Below are 20,654 nucleotides of genomic sequence, written 5' to 3'. Positions count from 1 at the left end.
GACCAGTTGGTAGATTCAAACTGTTGATCTTTCAGTTAGCAGTTGAGCTTTTAACCACTGTGCCACCAGGACCGCATTTATGAAGAGGGAGCACCCAAACTGAGGAAGCTTGAGTTTACACAATTACAATGCCTTTTTAAAGTTTAAATGAGTAAGTATTTTGTCCTTTGCTTTGACTGGCTCATCACTTCTAACTTTCTTTTTGTTTTGGGAAAGCTGGTCACTGAATGCTAAGCTGGTTTATCTTGATTGAATGAGGGTTGCTAACTCATGCTAATTCATGCTGATAAGTAACACTTGCTGAAGTTTTTTATTCTGTTTCTTATAAATGGCCTTGTGACTAATTTTTGCTTGGTTGTTGGCCAGAGACCCATTTTAACTCTTGCCTATATAAAAAAATTCTAACAGTGAGATATAGATGGCAGAGCAAATTCCCAGGACTAAGGGGAGATCTCCTAATGCCTTATTCTCAGTTGTTTTTCATGATACCACTCTGCCCCTGGATTTGCAGGAGACTCATCACTGCTTCGGTGTTAACTACCCAGTCAAAGTGACTCCAGTCACACTGGAATGTGATATTAATACGCTGGGTAAGCACAGACTAACTATGCCACTTTCAGAGTGTACCATTTTAAATGCTATTTGAACTATCATCTAGATTTTAAATTAGCCACATAAACACCAAGTGGTGGCTTCTTCAGGATCCATCCCTGACATTCTTCAAGGGTAAAACCTTCCTTTCCATCTATCTTAAGGTCCTAGGGACTTACCTGTGCTTGGGAATGAGAATCAGTAGTCAGTTTTCTCCAAAAATTTCTTGTCTTGGTTATTACTGACTCCTGGGTGTTTTCACTGGCTTTATGAGTATTTCAATAAAAGAGAAACAAGAAGTGACCCATGCAAGCTGAAGTAAAATATTTTCTTACCTCGAGGGCCAGGTACTCCTACTATACCTGGGAGTCCTTGGGGTCCTGGGAATCCTCGAGAATCACAGGGTGTTGAAGTTTCTGGAGAATTGACATTAGCCAGGACTGATACAACAGACAGAACTAAAATCCAGGCATCTAGAGCAAGGAGTCAAGGGACAATAATTGTTGTAAGCTACAAGATGGTGCTGTTCTTTTTGAGGGATTATGTTTCCAACATTGTCAAAGGGAGGAAAATTCTCACAATCCCAAGAAATAAGAGGTTGATCATATCAACACCTTCACCCCATTTTCCTTATTGATGGGGCACAATCAGGACCAATGTGATCTATAACCCATTGCCATCGAGTTGACTCCAACACAGCAGAACTGCCCCATAGGGTTTCCAAGCAGTGGCTGGTGGATTCAAACTGCTGACCTTTTGGTTAGCGGCCAAGCTCTTAACCACTGTACCACCAGGGCTCCATGTGGTCTATAGTTTCCTTCTATTTGATGTTAATATAGCTCACTGAAACCTGACCTTCTATTGGCTGAGAGCTTTTCTCTGGGGCACTCAGGCTTCCTGTCTCTTTGAGGAAATACTCTAAGTGGTCTTATCTTTATGATGCAAGCTTCAAACCCAACCCATTGCCACTGAGTTGATTCTAACTCATAGTGACCCTATAGGACAGAGTAGAATCTGCCCCACAGGATTTCCAAGGCTGTAATCTTTACAGAAGCAGGCTGCCAGGTTTGCTCAAAAACAAGCCAACTGGGAGTTTACTTACTACTCATCACTTGTTAGACTTTTCCTTCATATCTGCATGGTAAACCTGAACTTTCTCAAAGGCAGTGATGCACACTCTCTTCTGCATTGCTGCTCCATCTACTTCCCATGATGCATTAATTACATTCAATCAATTGCTGTTGAGTCCATTCCAACTCATGGCAACCCCATGTGGATCAGAGTGGAACTGTGCTTCATAGGGTTTTCAATGGCTGATTTTTTGGAAATAGATTGCCAGGCCTTTTTTCCAAGGTGACTGTGGGTGGACTCGAACCTAAAACCTTTCAGTTAGCAGCTGATTGCGAGTTACATTACCCATTGAAAAGCCTGTTGCTGTCAAGATGATTCCAACTCATAGCAACCCTATAGGACATAGTAGAACTGCCTCATAGGGTTTCCAAGGAGTGGCTGGTGGATTTGAACTGCTGACCTTTTGGCTAGCAGTCAAGCTCTTAACCTTTGCACCACCAGGGCTCTGAATTACATTAGAGTGTGATAAAATCATATAATATCTATCTAGAGTAGTGTAGTAGATGCTACCTTCTTCGTTGGGTGGCTGTGAGTCTTCAAGAAGATGATGTATGAAAAGGGCTTGGCACCATGTCTGGCACACAGGGTGCATTCCTTAAACATACATTACTGCACCTTTCATCTTCCTTATCTTACTATGCTGATTTCCAAACAGGGAAATATTTACTACCAAAAGTGTTCACGATTGCTGGCATGTTGACCCCCAGGCCTCTGTCAAAGTAATTTTCAGATGGACATGAAAAAATATCTGGAGTCTCTAGACTTGTCTTTCTGATATCTCTAATCTCATTTTTGTGACAACTCCATGAAATGGGGAAGAGCTTGGTATTCTATTCATCCTTGCAAAGAAGGGATAACAGAAACCCAGCAAGAGACAGTGGCTGGATTTCCCCAAGTGTGGTCAGTTTCTTGAGAAGCCAGCAAGCATACTTTAACGGACTTCCAGGTGACTTAGACTTTCATCCAACAGTATTGGGGGAATCTGAGTCAAAATGGATAACCCTCCTTTCTTCCAGCTATTCATAAAACTGTGCTTTCCATAGTGTTTCAATGGGTGATTTTTTCTCAGAAGTAGATCACCAGGCTTTTCTTCCAAGGAGCCTCTGGGTGAGCTCAAACCACCAACCTCTTGGTTAATAGCCAAGCATGTTAACCATTTGTATAACCCAGGGACTTCCTAGGAATCTCAGGTCCAAGTTTTCAGGTAAAATTTAAAATTGATATAGATACCAAAGGTAGCACAGCCACATTTTAACCTGACTATGTATCTCGGGCTTTTTTTGTTATTTGTCTTTTTATTTTCTTCATTTTTAGTTCTGCTGGCTAATATTGATCTAATGTATTATATAATTACACATAAAGTACATCAAATACTCCATGCAAAAGGTGAGAGGTAGGGAGTGAGAAACAGCAGGTAGTAAATAAATATGTGAATGAAAAATGAAAAAATCTTTTTCAAAGACTAGGAACTTCAAATTGAAATTAGTATGTACAACAAGCTTTATAGAAATTCAATTTTAATTCCATATTATAACTAGTTAAACAGTGAAGGAAGTAGACAATCTTCAAGAGACAACGAGAAGCCTGTGGGGAAAGACAGATATAGAACAGACTGAAAAGGAAATCAAAGAGGAGGAAGTGACACAGGGAGAATCACAGCAACACCCAGAGGGGTATAGAGAATGAGTGGCCGAGGCAGAGACAGATACAAAGAGAGGCCCAGAGGCTCTGCAGGTATTCGGATGTGGGCACTGATTACAGCGATCAGAGTATCAATGTTGGGTTGTGTATATCACAGCAATAACATAGAATAGACATTCCATAGTCAAATGTATGTAAATTTTGCAGTATCTGACCTTCTGCTTTATTTATGTCATAATGTGCCTTTCACTGATTTGCCTAATTTGGAGTTAATTGCATTTTGATGACAAACTTTTGCCTACATTTAACTTCCATTTCCACCCCTTTGTCTGCCATATTTGATTGGAAAGGCTATAATGGAATCTATCATTTTGTCCAGTATTATGGAGAAATTACCTGTCAGTATCATTCTGATAATAAAATGAATCGCAAGTGATAGCAAGAGGCAGCGTTTTTTAAAGTTCTCTGTATCAGTATATGGAATCCAGTCTTCATCAGCCACTACTGATCACACTTACCTACAATTCCCATGGATATGACTCTTGCCCCTTCCCCAGGCATCCTGACACTCAGATGGCAGTTTTTATAATGACTATGTCTTCAGTTGTTCAGTTCCTCCCTCTCCTGCTTCTCTTTCAGAGATTGGGTGAGGGTGGTATAATAAAATCAATTTTTCTTAATATTTAATTTTTTACTCTCATCCAAGGCAAATGGCCTGGTTGGTTTTTAGCCAGAGCAATGTTGTGCCAGCTGATGTTCAAACAGAGGCTCTGCCTGCTATTTGTTCATTCGTTTTAAACTTTTCCTGCCTTATTTTGGAATAACTAATTGTTTTTTTAATGATTGTATTTTATCTCCGCTATCAGTTCCTTATCTGTACCTCTTTGTTGCAGCATTTTTTTGTAATGTTAACTGTATACATCTTTAATTTATCACAGTGTAATTACAAATAACACTAAACCACATCACGGTGTATAAAACTTTAAAGCAACATGCTTTCAATTCTCTCCTCCCATTCTTTGAGATATTTTTGTCATATATTTTATAGCTTCGTGTTCTTTATATCTCATATCTTGTTATTTTTTCTGTTGGCAATAATTAACCTTTTAAAGTCATCAAATGAGAAACTTTTCCACAAATTTCCGATCTTAAAAGTGGATTCTTCCCAGAGCCTCCTGGTAAGAACTCCAAAGTTGACACCATGATTTCAGCTTTGTGAAACCCAAAGCAAAAGAACCAGTGAAGCCAACCAGGACTTTTGACCTAAGTTGTTATTGTTAGGTGTTGTTGAGTCAATTTCAGCTTATAGTGACCCCATGCAACAGAGCAGAACTGCCCCATAGGGTTTTCTTGGCTGTAATCTTTATGGAGCAGGTCTCCAGATCTTTCTCCTGCAGAACCACTGGGTGGGTTTGAACCACCAACTTTTCAGTTAGCAGCTGAGCACTTAACTGTTTACCCTGAACTATGAAATAACAGATTTGTGACCTTTTACGTTGCTAAGTTTGTGGTAATTTGTTAGAGCAGTAATAAAAATGAATAAAGATCTAAATGAATATTTTTAAACTACACAACTTTTAGAAGAAAGTTTAGGAGATACTCTTTGTGATCTAGGGTTAGGCAAAGAGTTTTTTGACATGATACCAAAAGCATGACTGATAAATATATATGTAATATATATATATATATACAGCTTTGTCAAAATTAAAAACCTTTGTCCTGTCAAAAACTTTTAAAAGGATGAAAAGACAGTCACAGAGTGGGAGAAAATATTTGCAAATTACATACCTGAGAATATATTTGTTTTAAAAGGCTCTGTAAATTTAACAGTAAGAAAATAAAAAACCCCATTTATAAAAACAGCATGAAAGTTGTGTCTGACCTTCTCCAACCCCACAAGGAGGAAGGAGAACCAATATCAACAGTATAAGGCTGACTCCCTTGAGGCAGAGGCCAGACAAGTCTCTTCTCTCCATCATCTTTACTAATTCTGACACCTACCGGCCTTCGGCACTCTTTTCTGCTGTGTTGGATAATTCATTGCAATGGCCACACAAAAATCACAGACGATACTCAGAGTTATGGGGTTTATTAGGGAGATACCAGTTTACAATTCAGGCTCAGGAAAAATCAGGACACAGCTTTTCCATCAGGATAGCCTCTTCATAGCCAGGTTCACAGACATGCTTCTCCCTGGCCCTAGGCCTCTGCCCAAAGGCTGCTGGATCTCTGCTGCCAAGTCCTGTCATCTTCAGGGTTACAGCTCACTCCCTGTTTCAGACTCCTGGTTCTAAGAGATTGTCTACATGCTTTCTGCTCCTGGCTGTTTTCCTTGGTAGTGGTGGTATCTTCCCCTTTCCCACCTCTGGGATGGCTCATTTCAAGCCCAACAGGATGGTAAAGCTGACCAATCCCTTTGGTGGACCACAATTACCCTATCACACAGCCCTGCCCAATCATTTGTGGGGGAGTTACAAGACCATGGCTAGAAAGGCCACACACAAAAGTAATCTATCACATCACACCATTAGAAAATGGGCAAAAGACCTGAATGAACTCTTCACCAAAGAGGAGGTACAGAGGGTAAATAAACACATGACAATATAATCAATACCATTAGCCAATAGAGAAATGAAAATTACAGTACTGTGACATTTACTAAAACAGTTAAAATAAAAATACTGACAATACCAAGTGATGGCAAGAATGTAAAGCAATTGGAAGAATCAAATATTGCTGGAGGGAAGATAAAATGGTACAGTCACTTTAGAAAATAGCTTGGAAAATTTTATAAAGTGAAACATATGCTTACCATATGACCCAGCAATCTCACTTCTGGGCATTTATCCTAAAGAAATGAAAACTTACCTTCCCGTAAAAACTTGTACATAAATGTTCACAGCAGTTTTATTCCCAAACTGGAAACAACCCAAATGGCCTTCAGTAGTGAATAAACAAACTGTGGTACATCATATAATGGAATACTACTGAGCAAAATAAGAAATAAATTATTGACACACACAGCAGCTTGGATGGATCTTAAATTTATTATATTGAATGAAAATCACATACTATATGATTCCATTTATATGACAGTCTCAGAGTGAGCATTCTGGCCGTACTTCTTCCAAGAAAGGGCTGTTCCTTCTGACAGTCCATGGTCTATTCACTATTCTTCGTGAACACCGTAGTTTGAAGGCATCAATTCTTCTTTATTCATTGTACAGCTTTCACATGCATATCAGGTAATTGAAAAATACCATGGTGTAAAAAGTCAGGTGCACCTCAGTCTGTAAAGTGACATCTTTGCTCTTTAACACTTTCAAGAGGTCTTTTGCAGATTTGTTCAGTGCAATATGTGATTTGATTTCTTGACTGCTGCTTCCATGGGCATTGATTGTAGATTCAAGCAAAATGAAATCCTTGACAGCTTCAGTATTTTCTTCACTGTCATGAATTTTTTAATTATTTATTTAAGGAGAGAGGTGCTCACAGCCCCCAGGGACTGAGCCACAGAAAGAAGGCCCAGTGTTAAATTTTCCAGGGCTGAGAACCTTGTCCTGAGTCTCCTCTGGCCCCTGCCCTGTCCCCAGGATCTGGCTCTGTTGGCTGCTCTCTCAGTCCACCTTCCTTTGCCCTCTGGTGCCTGTGGGCCTAAGATGGGGCAGGCCCAGGGCAGGGTAGAAGGCCTGGAGATGGGCAAGGCCCAGGCCCAGCCTCTGCGGGTACAGATACATGAGGCCCAGCTCCATGGGGCCACAGCAGATGGTGCCCAGCGTGCACAGATCTTACATGGAGGGGGGTGTGAAGAAGCCACTAGGAACACAGACGGCTCCTTGGGAGGTGCCAGGCCCCACAGCCGCACCACAGCTGCTCCATGGCCAGCTTTAGGGCCCCACCAGGATGACAGAAGTGAACTCAGGACATTCTCATTTTTATTATTGTCATGTTCTCCCCCACCCCTTTTTGCACTACAATCTAAGCTGACTGACCTATTGCCAGTGGGCACAGATTCTCCTGATCAAAGTGGCAAGAGAAGCATACTTTGTGTAAACCTCTTTAGCAGTAGATACACCAGGCAATTTATCTACCTACTTCTGTTGCAGAAAGAAAATAACTAGAAGGACAGCTTGGCTGGAAGGTTGGGTCGGGGTGGGAGGTGGCGATGATTATTAAACTACAGAAATTACCTCACCTCTATTTTGAGCCCTCTGGTCCTCAATAAACAGCGCTGGTGGTGTAGTGGTTAAGAGCTCAACTGCTAACCAAAAGGTTGGCAGTTCAAATCCACCAGCTGCTCCTTGGAAATCAACCCTATGGGGCAGTTCTACTTTGTTCTATAGGGTCGCTATGAGTCAGAATTCACTCTCTGGCAATGGGTTTAGGCTTGGTTTGGCCCTTGCTAAAGCAGCTGTGGTGGCAAAGTGGTTAAGCCCTCGGCCAGAAGGTCAGAAGTTGGAACCCACCAGCCAATCTGTGGAAGAAAAATGTGGCAGTCTGCTTCCATAAAGATTTACAGCCTTAGAAACCCTATGGGGCAGTTCTATTCTGTCCTGTAGGGTCACTGTGAGTCGGAATTGACTGGACAGCAAGGGGTTTGGTTTGGTTGGTTTGAGCCCTGCTACCATGACCTAACCAGTTATGCTTTGGGGAAATCATCTGATGCAGGCATTGGTCTGAATTTAAGCAAATTTATTACCTCTCCCGGAGATGTTTATTTCCATATTCATGTCCTTAATTTCCAAAGCAGGTTTGAGCGAAGTTTTTGTCTCTTGGAAAAAAAAAAAAACAAAACCTTAATAAAGTAACAGAATGGGGTTTTCCTCAGCACTCAACAGAAGATTGGTCGGGTAGCTTCTTACCTAACTTTGATTTTCTTTTTTTTTCCTACACGATTTTGCAACCCAAGATCTGGAAAACATACTTGAATTTGTTGAATTACAAATAAGAGATTGTTGACAAATTAATGAACCCTTAGTCTTTATTGGTTTTAGTGGTCAGTGTCAAATTCCTTTTGCTCAACTTTGTAAACTATTCATCATTTAGTGGTACTAGTGGAAATATTTGAGATAAGATGAGTAGAAAGTTTTATTTTTCACCTTAAATTCATAGCTCTTTGAGGAAGAAAAGCATGTTGTCATACCCAGCCTGAATTTCCACTGAGCAAAAATCCATAGAACACAGTTTGAGTGGTTCCTTTCTCAGATTCTGTTTTGTCCAGCTTAGATTCCAGCCAGACCTTATCCCCTTTCTGCAGCTGCAAGATGGAACTTCCTGAGACTTGCTCATAACTGTCCTTGGCCTCTGCTTGTTTGTCCCTCACCTGGATGCCATTCCTTATGAGCCCCACCTTGACAGCATTCTCAAACAGTGCAACGTCAAAGCCAAAGTTGTATATACCAGGTTTGACGCAGGTGAATACTCCAGTGGCCAGGTCAAAGTGGCCCTGATGGTTGTACAGAGCCTCCTGGAAGACAATGGGGTTGGAGGGCTCGGGAAAGGGCCCACTCAGCTTTACAGAAAAGGCAGATTGTGGTAGAGATGGACACTTCTCAATATCTCCAGGTAACCCAGGTTTTCCTTCTGGTCCTGGTGTACCTAGGGGTCCTAGGTTCCGAGATAAACAAAAGGAAGAATGATAGCATTTTAAGTTTTTGCTTTTCATGGTACACGGATTTCTCCTTCCTCCCTGCTCTTCTGCTCCTTCCAGTTACCTTCACCTCACTCTCCATAGCTCAGCTTAAGCATCACTACTTCCAAGAAGTCTCTTCTATCTACTCCAGACTTGGAAAAGCTCTATCTCTTTGCCATGGAATGCCACATCTGTTAATTTACTTTTACCATAACCAGAAACAATACCAGAAATAATTGTAACCCTTCCCTTAAATGACTGTCTCCTTGTCTAGATTGGGAGCCAAGGTTGAACTCAATTTTGTTTCTAAATGTCATGCTCAGTGTCAATGATAAAATTAGCATTCAGTGCATGTTTAATGAATGAATAATTAAATGAATAAATACACAAATTGCTCTTTAAATATGCATAGCAACATCTTTTCTTTCTCAAAAGGCTGAGAATTAAGGATCCCTGATGGCATAGCGGTTAACGAGGCAGTTCTACTCTGTCTTATACGGTCGCTATGTGTCGGAATCGACTTGATGGCAGTGGGTTTGGTTTTGGGTTTCTTACTGAGAGATAGTTATCCAGAAGAATCCAGGGGTCATGTTATGCCAGAACTTAATGGAAGCTTTGAGCAGTGGGGACCAACCCTGCCTGATTATTAGAATCACTTGTGGAGCTGCCCTCCCCTCCCCTCACTTCCCAATTGTTCAGGGCCAAACCATACTGTGGCCTTTTAGTGCCAGAATCTTTGTATGGACACTAGGAGCCTGCATGTTTACCATGTCCATGGGTTATTTTGATGCTTACCCAGGTTTGAAACCCACTACCTTAGAGGTTCAGCACAGATATTCTGAACTGATGGGATCTTCATCTGCACCTAGCCCAACATACCTCTCTGCAGGATAGCAAGAGAACAGGAGGCTAGTGTATCTGTTGACCCATATCCCTGAAGCATTACTAGGTACAGCAACCTTCCCACCTACACAGTGTGGGATTAACGTGAGTGCTTTACACAGCATGCATGTAAAGCAACCAGAGCTGTAGTTAGAAGTCTCAACTTGGACAGTACATCAAATGTGTCTAAAGAACTGTTTTTAATGTTCAGATTTCTTGGGAGTCAGAAGCTGTCACAGCAGGTGAATCTGATGACTCTTCAAAGTTGAGAAAAAGAGCCCATGGTCGTTTTCATTTGCCTCTGTGATTCTCATCAGGTCACTGGGAAGATTTCACTGAATCTGTGAACATTTTAATCAATGAGGAATTTTGGAAGGATATTAGAGAGAAAGAAAAAAAGAGGATTTTTCACCTCCTTGACCACGTAGCTCTTGAGGACCTATGGGCTCTGGAGGTCCTGGGGGTCCCCAAGGTTCACAAGGTGGAGGGTCTCCTGTAGACATGGCATCAGCTACAAGTAATGGGATAGATAGGACCAAAATTCAGAAACCTAAAATGGAAGAAAAATGGATAAATTTTCAAACAGGTTGGGAATGGATGAGCAGCTCTTAAAGGTATTGTACTACCAACTTTATCAAGGAGCAACAGATTTTCACAATTCTAAAAAATCAGTATTATTTTGGTCTTTAGTTCCAACAAATGCCACAGGTACCGATGCTGTGACTCATCCACAGATAGTTAGGAGGGACTTTGAGTTGATATGCCTTCACACTGGGTACAACAAAGTCCCAGGAAATTGACTCATCAATCCTATTTGAAACCAATGATTCTCTCAAACTCATGCAAACATTAGGTGGACCCAGGGTCTCCTTCCATCTGCTTAACAGCTATATTTATGTATTTAATATTTTTATTGTACTTTAGATGAAGGTTTACAGAACAAACTAGTTTCTCATTAAACAGTTAGTACACATATTGTTTTATGACATTGGTTAACAACCCCACAACATGTCAACACTCTCCCTTCTCAACCTTGGGTTCCCTCTTACCAGGTTTCCTGTCCCCTCCCACCCTCTAGTCCTTACCCCAGGGCTAGTGTGCCCCTTTAGTCTCATTTTGTTTTATGGGCCTGTCTACTCTTTGGCTGAAGGGCAAACCTCAGGAGTGACTTCTTTATTGAGCTGAAGGGGTGTCCAGGGGCCATACTCTCAGGGTTTCTCCAGACTCTGTCAGGCCAGCAAGTCTGGTTTTTCTTTTTGAGTTAGAATTTTGTTCCATATTTTTTTCCAGCTCTGTCTGGGACCCTCTATTGTGATTCCTGTCAGAGTAGTCAGTGGTGGTAGCCAGGTACCATCTAGTCGTACTGGACTCAGTCTGGTGGAGACCACTAACAGCTATATTTAAATATTTGGTTTGAATAGTCTTGTTCCTTCAATGATTAACTACCTACTTTGCCCATGTCTTATTCTATGTTGAGTCTTAATGCTATATCTCTATCTCTATGGCTTTGGAACACAGATGTATGATGGTGAATGAATCAAGACATATAAAACACTGAATTAGCCAGTGGGTGGGTTATCCCTATTTTTATACACTTACAATAATATATAAATTCATGTAAACCCCGTATAAAATAGTGCAGATTTAGGAGAAAACAGAGAGAAATAAAAGACAGTGGATAGGGAAAAAAGAAGCAAACAATTCTATTGATTTTTAAATATGGATTAGGAATTTCAACATTAACAATTAATAACAATAGATACAATCAAGAACCCATTGCCATCGAGTTGATTCTGACTCATAATGACCCTATATAATTTTTTATACTTTAGTTTCATATTATAATCTGCTCAGTAGTATGAGAGATAACAGCAATTGGAAGTAATAATGAGCAGGGATATCAAGAAGGAAATAGGACAAGAAAGGTAACCAAGGGACAGAAAATAGAATCAAAGGAAATAAACAGTAAACCCAGGGACAGTCACAGTGAAACACATCTGGAGATGAGATCAAACCATAGAAAAACAAGCAGAGATAGATATAAAGAAGAATAAAGAGGCTAAGAATATTTTAATAAGTATAGCAATGTAACTGGTTCACTTAGATTATGAGCATTATAGTTTTAAAATTTAATAGATAACTGAAAATCAAATATAATGAATTTTGTTATTGTCTCCTTTTTCTTTATGTCATAATGACCTTGATTAATTTGGATGATTTGGCATTAATTCTGTATGGAAGGCAAAGGTCTTGGCACCCTAGCTGGCTTCCACTTTTACTATTCCCTTCTATCTGCAATATCCAAGTGGAAAGTTTGAAAAAATGGCTTTCTTTTTGTTCTGGATTATGGAAAATTGCTTCTGGGGTTATTCTAATAAAAAAAAATTACATTCAGGGAGAAGACAGTTCTTTGGAAAGTCTTGTATACCAACTAATAAAATGGATTTATTTCATTATGATGTTGTTTTTGTTAGGTGCCGTTAAGTAGGTTCCGACTCACAGCTACACTATGTACAACAGAACGAAACACTCCCAGTCCAGCATCATCCTCACAATCCTTGTTATGCTTGAGCCCATTGTTGCAGCCACTGGGTCAATCCGTCTTGTTGAGGGTCTTCCTCTTTTTTGTTGACCTTCTACTTTCCCGAGTGTGATGTCTTTCCCTAGGTACGGTCCCTCCTGATAACATGTCCAAAGTACGTGAGATGAAGTCTCACCATCTTCTCTTCCAATGAACACTCTGGTTATATTTCTTCCAAGACAGACTTGTTTGATCTTCTGGCAGTCCACAGTGTATTCAATATTCTTTGCCAACACCATAATTCAAAGGCATCAATTCTCCTCCAGTCTTCCTTATTCATTGTCCAACTTCTACATACATATGAAGAAACTGAATATGCCATGGCTTAGGTAAAGAGTACGTTAGTCCCCAAAATGATATCTTTGCTTTTCAACACCTTAAAGATGTCTTTTGCCTCAGATTTGCCCAATGTAATGCATCATTTGATTTCTCGACTGCTACGACCATGGGCTTTAATAGTGGATCCAAGTAAAATGAAATACTTGACAACTTCAATCTTTTCTCCACTTATCATGATGTTGCTTATTGGTACAGTTGTGAGGAGTTTTTTTTTTTTTTTTTGAGGCGGAATCCATACTGAAGACTGTAGCCTTTGATTTTCATCAGTAAGTGCTTCAAGTCCTCTTCATTTTCAGCAAGCAAGGTTGTATCATTTGCATATCACAGGATGTTAATAAGTCTTCCACCAATCCTGATGCCCTGTTCTTCTTCATGTACTCCAGATTCTTGAATTATATGCTCAGCATACAGATTGAATAATTATGGTAAAAGGATAAGCCCCTGACCCACAACCTTTCCTGATTTTAAACCACTAAGTATCCCCTTGTGTTTGAACACTGCCTCTTGGTCTATGTTTAGGTTCCACATGAGCACAAATGAGTGTTCTGGAATTCCCATTCTTTGCAATGTTATCCATAATTTGTTATGATCCACATAGTTGAATGCCTTTGCATAGTCAATAAAACACAGGTAAACTTCTTTCTAGTATTTCCTGGTTTCAGCCAAGATCATTTATGATAGACATTACTTACCTGCAATGCCCATGGAGACAACTCTTCCTCTTTTCCCAGGAATTGAAGTTTTTTCAGTGTTCATCTTCCTACCTGCGTTATCCCTGTCTTATCAACTTGGTTTTTGAAGCATTGGGGTAGGTGTTTTAATAAATTTATTTTTCTCAATATTTACTTTTCTGGTGTCAGGGTTAGTTTTTAACCAGAGTAGTTAAACATTCAAATATGTCCAGGGAATTTCAAATTCAAGCTAAAATACTTATGTCCACCCACTCTGGCAGCAAACTCTTATGATAATGGCCAACCCTAGACTTCTTCAGGTGATGAACTTTGTTTTGTTGTTACCTTACCTGGTCCTTTCTTCAACATAACCCTGGAACACATATGTTGTCCCTTCCAGGACAACTGAAATATGAGAGCTGGAATATACCACATTTCATCTAGTCTAAATCCGTAATTTTATAGATTAGAAAACTGAGGCCCAGAGACAGGAAATGACTTAGTTTGTCAAATCAGAGATAAATAGAGGGCAATAAACATTTGTATTCTAATTCAGAGCCAAGGAAAGCAGAACTCTTCTGCTTCTCTCCTGTACTATCATTGTTTTCTGGAAACTTTTTACATTTCTGCAACAATCCCTGTACTGACATCTTTGCTTGTGCTAGCTAGAATATCTGCGCTTGCCAGGGTGAACTTAAGTTAACCAAAATTAAATTAATTAAGAATGAGACATTGGAAACGGCTAAGGGAAGAGTTGTCAAGTCCTCTCCTCAAAAAGCAGCAATAAAACCAGACAAAACAGCCAAAACAAATATTTAAATACTTTGGAAAATGACCAGATTGTACAACAATTTGAGAAGCATTTATTGAAGAAACTCTACGGAGTCTCGGTAATAACAGTGGGAATTTGGTATGTTCATCTGGGGCTGCTCCCATCCATTTTCCCAGCTCCACGTGTTGTTGTTGTTGTTGTTAGGTGCCGTCGAGTCAGTTCTGACTCGTAGTGACCCTATGCACAACAGAACGAAACGCTGCCTGGTCCTGAGCCATCCTTACAATCGTTATGCTTGAGCTCATTGTTGCAGCCACTGTGTCAACCCACCTCGTTGGGGGTCTTCCTCTTTTCCGCTGACCCTGTACTCTGCCAAGCATGATGTCCTTCTCCAGGGACTGATCCCTCCTGACAACATGTCCAAAGCATGTAAGATGCAGTCTCACCATCCTTGCCTCTAAGGAGCATTCTGGCTGTACTTCTTGTAAGGCAGATTTGTTCGTTCTTTTGGCAGTCCCTGATATACTCAATATTCTTCGCCAACACCACAATTCAAAGGTGTCAATTCTTCTTCGGTCCACGTACAGAAGGAATTCTTGGGTGGCACAAATGGTTAAGTGTTGGACTACTCACAGAAAGGCTGGCAGTATAAACCCTCTCAAAGGCACATAGGAAGAAAGTCCTCGTGATCTGCCTCATGGAATTTGGTTCCTTGGTTTTAATGATTAGGGTCTTGGTTTCATGGGACATCCCAGTTCATTGGCCTGATAGCATGTTTAGTGATTCTGTTCTGCCTCCTAGTTCATTGTGTAGGGCCTAGAGTTTTAAAAGCTTGCAAGCAGCCATCCCAGCCTCTACAATTGCTCTCTAAATAGAAAAGCGGTGTCAGGAATACGAGGAACAACTGGGATGTGTGGCTAATGGCCTCTATGAACAGCTGCCTCCTTTGTCATGAGACCAGAAGAAATGAATGGTGCCTGGCTACCATTACTGAACATTTTGGTCAAAGATTCTATAAAGAATCCTGATCAAGTAGGGAAAAATGCAGAATTTCAAATTTTCATGAAATCCAAACTTTCTGGAGACATGGAGGCTGGATATACCCCCAAAATTATTGCCCTGGCATAAGCTTTAAACATTAATCCAAAAATATACCCTCAATTCTTCTTAAAAACAAACAATAACTAGTTAACTAGTTTATATGTTATAGAATTCCATGTTAAGTTCCATTATACTGTAATGCAATTTTTGCTTGCCTCCTTTCACCCGACTCAGGAATTTGGGTAAGGGAGTATTTAACTTGCCTGTGTATCATGACCTAGCAAAATATCTGTTCTTTAGTAAAGAAAATATCTGTTCTTAGTCCATGATTGCTTGTTGGTGTTTTAATTATGTCCAGACCCTGAAACTTCCATATAAAAGGCTCAATTAAAATCAAAGAAGTAAAAATATGGAAACAACCTAAATGCCCATTAACAGATGAATGGATAAACAAACTATGGTACATACACACAATGGAATACTATGCAACATTGAAGAATAATGATGAATCTGTGAAACATCTCACAACCTGAATGTATCTGGAGGGCATTATGCTGAATGAAATAAGTCAATCACGAAAGGACAAATACTATGAAAAGTCATGAAAAGGTTTACACACAAAAAGAAACAATCTTTGATGGTTACCAGAGAGAGGAGGAATGGGGATAGAAAAACACTAAACAGACAATAGATAATTTATAAAGAAAATGTCCTACATTCTACTTTGGTGAGTAAAGTCTGGGGTCTTAAAAGCTTGTGAGCGGCCATCTAGGATACTCCACTGTTCCTACCCCCTCTGGAGCAAGTAAGAATGAAGAAAACCAAAGACACAAGGAAAAGATTAGTTGAAAGGACTAATGGACTGCAACTATCACAGCCTCCACCAGACTAAATCCAGTACAACTAGATGGTGCCCAGCTACTACCATCAACTGCTCTGACAGAGATCACAAAAGAGGGTCCCGAACAGAGCTGGGAAGTAAATGTTGAATAAAATTTTAACTCACAAAAAAAGACCAGGCTTACTGGTCTGACAGAGCCTGGAGAAAGCCCAAGGCTATGGCCCTGGACATCCTTTTAACTCAGTACTGAAGTCACTCTTGAGGTTCACACTTCAGCCAAAGATTAGACAGGCCCATAAAACAAAACAAGACTAAATGGGTACACCAGCTCAGGGGCAAGGACGAGAAGGCAAGAGGGGATAGGAAAGCTGGTAAGGGGGAACCCAAGGTCGAGAAAGGGTTGGCAATCAATGTCACAAAACAATATGTATATTAAATTGTTTAATGAGAAACTAATTTGCTTTGTAAACCTCCATCTAAAGTACAGTAAAAAAAGAAATGAAAAAGGCAAAAAAAATAATAATAATAAATAATAATAAAAAGACGCAAAGAACAAAGACAATACATAGGAAACAGTTACAAATATGGTAGATATTTATCCAACTACATCAATAAGCACTTTAAATGTAAATAGTCTAAATAAGCTAATTAAAAGATAGAGACTATCAGAGTGAATAAAAAATAAATCTCAACTTGTGGTGCAGTGGTTAAAGAGATTGACTGCTAACCAAAAGGTCAGCAGTTCAAAACCACAAGCAGCTGCATGGGAGAATGATGTGGCAATCTGCTTCCATGGATATTTACAGCCTTGGAAACCCTATGGTGTTGCTATAGGTCAGAATTGGCTAGACAGCAGTGGGTTTCTTTCTTTTTTTTTTTTAATACATTGTCTATAAGAAACTTACTTTAACTATAAAAACACAGATTAAAAGTGATGGGAAAAGATATACTATGTTAACTAATGAAAAGAAAACTGGAGTAGTTATATTAATTTCAGATCAAGGAAAACTATCAGGAATAGAGGGAGCATTACATAAAGAGGTCGATTCTCTGAGAAAACATAACAATCTTTTATTCACCTAACAACAGAGGGTCAAAATACATGAGACTCTCTGATAAAGGTCTCAGATAAACTTTATCTGAGTTTGAACTCAGAAACTGATAAAACAACAAGGAGAAATAATCAAATCCACTATTATAGTTGGATATTTCAACACCCTTTTATTAGTAATTGACACATAGAGTAGGCAGAAGATCAGTAAGAATATAGTGGAACTGAAAAGCACCATCAATCAACTGAATCTCATTGACAGTTATAGAATACTTCACCCAACAACAGTAGAATATACATCCTTCTCAAGCTCAAGGAATATTCACCAAGACAGGCCATATTCTGGGTTATAAAAGATACCTTAAAAAAAAAAAAAAACTTCGCTGTTGAACAATTCCAACTCATTGTGACCCTACAGGACAGAGTAGAACTGCCCCAAGGGTTTCCAAGGCTGTTACCTTTACAGAAGCAGACTTCCACATCTTTCTCCTGTGGAGTAGGCTAGTGGCTTTGAACCACTAATCTTTTGGTTAGCAGATGAGCACTTAACCACTGTGCCACCTGGGCATCTTCAAAAAGACACTTCAATAAATTTAAAAGAATAGAAATCATACAAAGTATGCTCTGAGATTACAATGGAATTAAACTAGAAATCAAAAAAAGAAAACAGCTAGAAAATCCCCAGATATTTGGAGCAACACATTTCTAAATAACACATGAATGAAAGAAGTCTTAAGAGAAATTAAAAAATATTTTGAACTGAATGAAAATGAAAATGCAACTTATCAAAATTTGTAAGATGCAGCAAAAGCAGTCCTTAGAGGGAAATGTATAACATTTAATGAATATATTAGTTTGGTATACTGAATTACTATAATATGGCTCTTTTAGCCACAGTCTTGTTACGCCCACAAAATGACAGGGTAGACCATGCAAATAAGGTGCTTGTGGCCCACCAAGGGGATTGGGCAGTCTTCCAATATGCGAATGAAGTGCACGGAACACTTGCAGGGGTGGGACCATCCAAATAAGGAATGCGGAATACTAACAAGGGGATTGGTCAGTTTTGCTATCCTGTGAGGCTTAAAATGAGCCAATCCTAGAGGCTGTCACCAGGCACTTGACAGAGCTAGGCTCACCGATCCATGGAGCAAGAAAGCTGAGCACCTTTGAGCCAAGGCTTACTGGTGGAGTGGGGTGCCTCTGGGCACTTATTGGCAGAGTTAAAGTGCTTTCTAACACTTGTCCAAGCAGGACAGAGGCCAGGCTGAGGGCCAAGGGGTTGAAGGGCTAAGGAGAGGAGAGATGAGAGGCCTGCCTGTGGGCGTGGCCAAGAAATGTTCTGACCAAAGAACTGTGTCCTGAGTTATTCCTAATCCTAAATGATAACCTGTTACTTCACTAATAAACTCCATAACTGTGAGTATAGTCTGTGAGCTCTGTGTGGTCATTGCAATGAATTACCATACCCAGCAGAAGAGTAGGAAGTACCACAGGAGGGACATGGAACCAGGGATATCATTGCTGATGTCAGATGGATCCAGGCTGAAAGCAGAGAATACCAGAAGGATGTTTACCTGTGTTTTATTGATCATGCAAAGGCATTCAACTGTGTGGATCATAACAAATTACGGATAACATTGGGAAGAATGGGAATTCCAGAACACTTAATTGTGCTCTTGAGGAACCTTTACATAGATCAAGGGGCAGTTGTTAGGACAGAACAAGGGGATACTGAGTGGTTTAAAGTCAGGAAAGGTGTGTGTCAGGGTTGTATCCTTTCACCATACTATTCAATCTGTATACTGAGCAAATAATCCGAGAAGCTGGACTATATGAAGAAGAACGACATCAGGATTGGCGGAAGACTTGTAACAACCTGCATTATGCAGATGACATAACCTTGCTTGCTGAAAGTGAAAAGAACTTGAAACACTTACTAATGAAGATCGAAGACCACAGCCTTCGGTATGAATTGAACATTTACATAAAGAAAACAAAACTTCTCACAACTGGACCAATAAGCAACATCATGATAAAAAGGGAAAAGATTGAAGTTGTCGAGGATTTCATTTTACTTGGATCTACAATCACCACTCATGGAAGCAGAAGTCAAGAAATCAAAAGACACATTGCATTGGGCAAATCTGCTACAAAGGACCTCTTTTAAAGTGTTGAAAAGTAAAGATGTCACCTTGAAGACTAAGGTGTGCCTGACCCAAGCTATGGTGTTTTAAATCGCCTCATATGCATGTAAAAGCTGGAATAAGGAAGACTGAAGAAGAATTGACACCTTTGAATTGTGGTATTGGCGAAGAATACTGTATACACCATGGACTGCCAAAAGAAAGAACAAGTCTGTCTTTGAAGAAGTACAACCAGAATGCTCCTTAGAAGCAAGGATGGCGAGACTGCGTCTTACATACCATGGACACATTGTCAGGAGGGATCTGTCCCTGGAGAAAGGCATCATGTTTGGCAAAGTACAGGGTCAGCAGAAAAGAGGAAGACCTTTAACGAGGTGGATTGACACAGTGGCTACAACAATGGGCTCAGGCATAACAATGATGTAAGAATGGCGCAGGACAAGGCAGTGTTTCGTTCTGTTGTGCATAGGGTCACTATGAGTCGGAACTGGCTCGACGGCACCTAACAACAAGAACAACAAGAACAGGACATTGAAACTACTCTGCATTATACTGTCATGGTGGATACAGGGCATTATGCATTTGTCAAAACCCATAGAACTGTAAAACACAAAGAATGAATGCTGTTCTTAAAGTTTGGACTTGAGTTAATAATAATGTATTAATAATGGTTGATCAGTTGTAACAAATGTACTGCTCCAATGCAAGATGTTAATAATAGGGGAAATTGTGTGCTGGGTGCAGAATAGGTACATAGGAAATCTCTGTACTTTCTCCACAATTTTTCTGTAAACCTCAAATTGCTTTAAAAAAATAAGGTCTATTAAAAAAAAGAAGTCAATTTGGTGAGTGGAGTATTTCTCAAATTGGATATTTGGGGAATTATCACCAAATAATCACAGGCCTTTTTACTTCCAGAATATTGCCCAAATGGGGAGGGAATGGATGTGCTATGTAACCTGAGCAGTCCCTTCTCTAGCCCTCTGCTCTTCCTGCTGGCACCTCTCACTGGAGTCAGGGCGTAAGGATGCTGCCATTTATAAAGGCCGGTTTCCCAAAGCACAAGGTAGGGCAGAAAATGGCAGAGAGTGGACCAGGGGGAAACAGAAATGAGTACATGTTTTGTCCACTCTCACAACAAACATATTTTTATGTGTATACTTGATATACATATAAATATATATGATTATAGATTGCATAAAATTTGCATTATACTATACACAATGTACAATATAAATTATATTTTAATTTATAATATACGTTATATAATAATAAAAATGTAGGTTATATGTTTATATGTTCACTGGACATTGAATCATACATGATTCCAACTA

At 39.8% G+C, this 20,654-nt stretch overlaps 1 protein-coding gene across 1 annotated transcript; it reads right to left on the bottom strand.

The window, feature by feature from the left end:
• Positions 1-8,500: 8,500 nt before the first annotated feature.
• On the bottom strand, positions 8,501-13,553 carry LOC126076480 (protein HP-25 homolog 1-like). Its single transcript, XM_049884975.1, has 3 exons — positions 13,490-13,553; positions 10,290-10,388; positions 8,501-8,970 (listed from the first exon to the last, which is right to left on the bottom strand). Exons 1-3 carry the CDS (start codon positions 13,551-13,553, stop codon positions 8,501-8,503), a joined length of 633 nt encoding a protein of 210 aa, XP_049740932.1.
• Positions 13,554-20,654: the final 7,101 nt, after the last annotated feature.

Source organism: Elephas maximus, chromosome 4 (assembly GCF_024166365.1).
Source record: "Elephas maximus indicus isolate mEleMax1 chromosome 4, mEleMax1 primary haplotype, whole genome shotgun sequence".
NCBI classification, from domain to species: Eukaryota; Metazoa; Chordata; class Mammalia; order Proboscidea; family Elephantidae; genus Elephas; species Elephas maximus.
This window is presented reverse-complemented; position numbering and strand designations above follow the sequence as displayed.

Excerpts from the sequence above, each read along its gene's own strand:
- LOC126076480 (XM_049884975.1), bottom strand. The coding sequence starts at position 13,553 with ATGAACACTGAAAAAACTTCAATTCCTGGGAAAAGAGGAAGAGTTGTC. Across the intron at positions 10,389-13,489 it reads TGTCTCCATGGGCATTGCAG|CTGATGCCATGTCTACAGGA; the intron begins GTAAGTAATGTC and ends CATTACTTGTAG. Across the intron at positions 8,971-10,289 it reads AGAGCTACGTGGTCAAGGAG|GACCCCTAGGTACACCAGGA; the intron begins GTGAAAAATCCT and ends CTCGGAACCTAG.